Below are 5,345 nucleotides of genomic sequence, written 5' to 3'. Positions count from 1 at the left end.
AAAATGTATAAAACCTACCAACATTTTCCAGGGGGAAGGGGCAGTTTTCTTCTAATACCAATTTATTTACTTTATATTTTTGTACAATGTTTCCATATTTCTTCATCTTGAACTTTAAATTTCTACATATGTGGTCAATGTCAGTTTTACTACATACACAAAGAATTCTGTAAATCACAGATTTATTAATTTCTTCTATTCTATCTTTTGTACCCGTACGAAAACAGTTTAAGGTACAACACGTACAGAATATTCCACACATTATATGTTTGTTTTTATTACATCACCTATTCCTGTAGATAAAGTTTGAACATACGACAAACAAACAGTCATGTTATTTACTTTACATTTTATTTGTAATTTTGTGCATTTGATGTTAAATTATAGGTTTCACCGTTCGCCATAATTAATGTTTTAAGTTTAATATTGTGTGAAAACTATTAATAAAAATCACCATATCTTTACTGATGTTACATTATTTTACAATTATGTATCTGAAATAAACATACTATCGACACATCTGTTTTAAAATACTGTTTATTATGTTTTAGTTTAGTTTATTATTTTGTTTATTAATTTTAATTTAATCAACAAACAAATCGATTTTCGATCATTAGAAATAAAACAGTGTATGTTACCACATTCTTCTACAGAACCTGACGGTTTACTGGATGAATATAAATACTAACTGTAATATCTTTTGAAGTATTTTGTTACCATCGTTACACATGTTGTAAATATTTGACATTATAATAAATTCTGTATTAAATAATATTCATTCACGGTGTGATTTAACTTGTAAACTTTCTTGGTGGTCTGTCTGTCCAAATGAATGAAATATATTAATATTACTATACGGCATTCTATAGTTATATTAGATTGTCCAGAAATAAAGCCGGAATTATCACGTTCACATTTAGAAGCTGAATATTGATTAACGTATCGTTGGTTGGTTTAATCCAATGTTTGTCGCTTACAAGATGTCTTAATTGTTTGCTGTTTCAACTCTACTAAGAGTAAGTTTCGCAACCCCCAAGGCAGCATGAAAAAGAAGGGCTTTCGTCTGATTTTTCTCTACGACTTGAAACTTGGATGAAAAGCTACAGAAACTACACGGAACATCAACCAGGCATTCTGCCATAGATCTGTTACTGAACGTACAGGTTTTAGCATGGAGATAAAGTCTTGAAGACCACGAAGGTCGTGGAAAGAAGCCTTCCTTAGATGAAATAAGGAAACCAGTTGAGACAGATCCTCGCAAAGCAGTTTGTAAGCTTGCAGAGACACAAGCAGATCAAGCACTGCCAACCTCATAAGTGCGATTGAAAGAATAAAAAGTTGTATAAGTGGGTTCTGCATGAGCTGACTGAAGATCAACAATATCGGCGCTATGAGACCTGTCCAGGATGACGCTCCTAAAATTGAAATAATTGGGAATCGAGGTTCTGCCTCATCCACCTTATTCTCCAGACCTTTCCCTTACAGGTTTTCATTTTTCAAGCACTTTGAGAATTTTTTAAACAATAAACGCTTTCAAAACCAGTCAGCTGCAGAAGAAGCTTTCAAGAAGTTCATTGATCATAGAAACTCCGATTTTTACAGCAGGAGCATAAATAGCATCGTTACATGTTGGCAAAAGTCTTTTGAAGCAAATGGTCCTTACTTTGATTAAAGCATGTTTTATAAGACTAATTTATACTTTTCCAAACTTAGCAATTCAAAACAACTTTTTCTTCTGAACAAACTTGCCTAAATGACACACAAACATCCATGTCTCTAGGTGAACGGGTTCTATCACATAATTGTACGCCGTTACAACTACAGAATCAACCTTCAACAGTAACGTGCAGACAACAGACGCAGACGTTTCTACAAAGTGGGTTACACCATGCTGTTGTTTAAAGTTAGCAATAATGTTATTGAAACATGGAAGTTGCAATGAAAACAAAACTAACAGATTATCAAACAGAATTTTATAATATCCTACAGACGTGTGTTTATGAATAATTCTACTTTTAAACTAAAACAAATAGATGTCGAAAAATTCAGTAATAAATGAGTTAATTTCTCCAAAACTAAAATTTCATTTCAACATGTATGTTATGAATAATAATATAGAACCTAAATAAATTTTATCTGTGTCTAACGGTTTTCACTAAGTTATGAAATACCTTCATTTGTAGTCAGTCCAAAACATGTTTCGATACCCGTAATTTACACAAGACAGTGTAGCTTAACATCACAACAAACCAACCGAACTTGTTATTACGATATGAACCTTTTCATATTTACAACACCTCTATATTAGCTTACTCTTGTAACATTCATTATTATGAAACGTTTTAGTTTTAGAAGAGAACGTTAACAATTAAAATTATCTACAATTTAAACATCAGATAATTTTTCATCTTTACTTTAAAGTTTTGTATTATCTTAAATATCATTAGTCTATGATTGTGAAAATTAATATAACAATAAATATGTTGTTTATATACTAAGGGATATTTTAACGTGATAAGTAACTTGAATTATCTGATTATTTTTTTAAATTTAATTCCATTTGATATTGTAAATCTTTTTATACAGCGCCGTCTGAAGGAAGACAGTCATGTTTATTATTTGAACTCATAATTTATGTGACAGACGTGACACAAACAGAACAGAACATATCGAATATGAACTACAAAGTTATCAAACTTTCGTTTAGTTATTTTACAACATGAAAATTTTATGTAACTTTAACTAACGTAAATTATATAGATTATATCGCAAAAGATATTGTAACGAGTTAAGTAACATAAATTATCTGATTATTTATGAAATTTAATTTTGTAAGATTTTATATTTGATAAAGTTTTCAACATTTGCATGAAAATAAGCATTTAACAAACAAAAACAAACAATCTTTGTATTTTTATTTATTTACCAAAAATAAACTCCACTGGTCCTATTTTCATCTCGCTTGTCTTTAGTGTAATATGTCCACTTTTCCACTCATACCAGGTAATATCGGTAAAATCTACCTCATCTTCAGTGTAATACAAACCATTTAAGTTACAACGATGACATGAATTATACACCATCCGCCTTTGTGATTATGAGCACAACTTCCGCTGTATTTATCGTTGTCTTTATTCTTGGTACTGAACATCATATTGTGGTGGGGAGCAAGAGAATTTCCTAAAATAATATCGAAATAATTAATAAATAATATATAAACAATTAATGTAAGATGTTATATATTGGAATAAAGTATAAACTCACCCGCGTCACCCTTATACGTTTTGTAACTCATTTTATAGAGTTCTATTTCACTTCGTACCAAGAACCCGTCAAACTCTGCATATCGTCGACTTACTTCAAATTCTTCAAGATCAACACGGAGCACCATATTGTCCTGATTGGCCAACGAGAAGATGATGTCATTTCCTGTAACCAAAGTAGTATATCATAAATAAATAGTTTATAAGACAGTAAATAATTAATTATATCAAATAATACTAAATAACACGGCAATAAATAAGTAGTTGATCACTGTTAGATAAATATATAAAGGTTTACCTAACCAAAACTCCTGGATTAAATTTCCAAAACCGTTTTTGTATTCTACCCACGATCTGTAAAAATTTTCAACTGGTTTTCCAAAATCTTCTCTTCTTTGAATTAGCTAGAAATAAGAAAAGCAATACGAAATACTGATATAATTAAGTTTTATAAATATCAAAATGAAACTTTAAAATATATATTCCTGTATTATTCAAAATTATTTTGTCTTTATGTCTGTGTGAAAATGAAACGCTTTAAATCTGAAAAAGATTTTAAAAGAAAGATTTGAAATCGAAAACAAAACTTATTCAAATGATCTGAATTTATGTTTCATGGATGATTGTAGGATAATATCATCATAACATCAAGATAAATTCAAGAGTAGATTCCTAGGTGTTATTAAGCACAGTTATATATTTATTATCATGTAGAAAGCGTCAGGTTAAGCACAGATACACATCCTTATATATATATCTATACAACCTGAAACGAAATGATTACCAAGTGAAAACACGTGTTATATTTAATATAATAAAATAGCATATATTAATGAACGGAATCAGTGAAGAAATGTGATAAAAATTATAACAAAAACGTTACATGCTCTTAACGTTTATCTTTTCAAATATGGATTTGGTCCTGAAACTTTTTCTTCCGTGAAAATAATGGCTAACTTTGATTTAAATGTCTCATGAAAACAACCAGTAATCCAGAATTAACTAAAGCTACACCACAAAAGGAAGTTTAGCTCACCTACCGTCCACCCTCCTCCTGATGTCTCCTTATCACAGTATACAAATATTGACTGGTTCAAAAACTGTGGCTGAATCTCGTAGACACCGCTGGTTCGGTTTAGTTGTTGTTTATAGATACTGGCACAGTCCTCTGGTAGATGTGGCTTTTGCTGTGTAGTCTGTGTCACACAAAGAGATTTTTTGAAAGGATCGGTTTTGTTTGTCATCAACAAGCGGTTGAAATGTTCGTTCGAGTGTGGTTACAGAAAACACATCTAAATAATAACGGATAAAAACTTTAATGTGGAAATATTAAAAGAGCTGAACATATTGTGTTACCAAGATTAACAACATAACATTTAGGTTTAACATTTAAATGTTCCTTTAATCGAAGTTCAAGTTTTGTGTAATGTAAAATATATTACCTTCTAATGTAGAAATCTTCTCTCTAGCTAGATCTACCAATTCGGTAACGGAATCCACTATTCCTTTCAATGACGCAACAGTATTACAAGCTGTGTGATGATGGACATCAGCCTGGGTCAACACGAAGTGTTGTGCATTGTTAAATGGTTAATAAGACAGAACTGTTTTCTTTTAGATTGAAGATGTGAATCTTCTATCAATGGTTTTATAATTGTATTGAACAGGATATTAAAGAAGAATTTTCCTTAGATCATTCAGAGCTAAAACCGTTTTAGTAACCGTATGTGATGTATGTCACACTGAGTCCTAGAAATGTTTAGAGCAACGACTTTAAAAAACGATGTTTTGTGGTATAATAAGTATAATTATTCAATATAATTTACAGCCAACTGGTTTTGATAAACGTCTTTTCATCATCAGAGTCAAATTCTGCAGTGTTCGTTGAGTGAATAACCAGTTTCAACTGATAATGGGAGAGTTAATTTTTGAGAAACAAGGTCTAGGTATGGGGGTTTGAAGTACGTCATATTTGATACAGTATTTAAGATAACCAAGTCTTGCAACAAGACACGTTGATTGGTCCATTAGATCTGTTTATACATAGTGGTGTGTTTTTATTGTGCAAATGTTTTCTCTCAA

At 30.8% G+C, this 5,345-nt stretch overlaps 1 protein-coding gene across 1 annotated transcript; it reads right to left on the bottom strand.

Annotated features, from left to right (window-relative positions):
* Nucleotides 1–521: 521 nt before the first annotated feature.
* Nucleotides 522–4,507, bottom strand: LOC143236264 (techylectin-5B-like). Its single transcript, XM_076474532.1, has 4 exons — nucleotides 4,304–4,507; nucleotides 3,562–3,667; nucleotides 3,265–3,429; nucleotides 522–3,180 (listed from the first exon to the last, which is right to left on the bottom strand). The coding sequence occupies exons 1-4, from the start codon at nucleotides 4,505–4,507 to the stop codon at nucleotides 3,050–3,052; spliced, it is 606 nt and encodes a 201-aa protein (XP_076330647.1). The 3' UTR covers nucleotides 522–3,049.
* Between the last annotated feature and the right edge of the window lie 838 nt (nucleotides 4,508–5,345).

This window comes from Tachypleus tridentatus, chromosome 13, assembly GCF_004210375.1.
Source record: "Tachypleus tridentatus isolate NWPU-2018 chromosome 13, ASM421037v1, whole genome shotgun sequence".
NCBI lineage: Eukaryota > Metazoa > Arthropoda > Merostomata > Xiphosura > Limulidae > Tachypleus > Tachypleus tridentatus.
The sequence above is the reverse complement of the archived record's forward strand: the minus strand, read 5'-3'. Positions and strand labels throughout refer to the sequence as shown.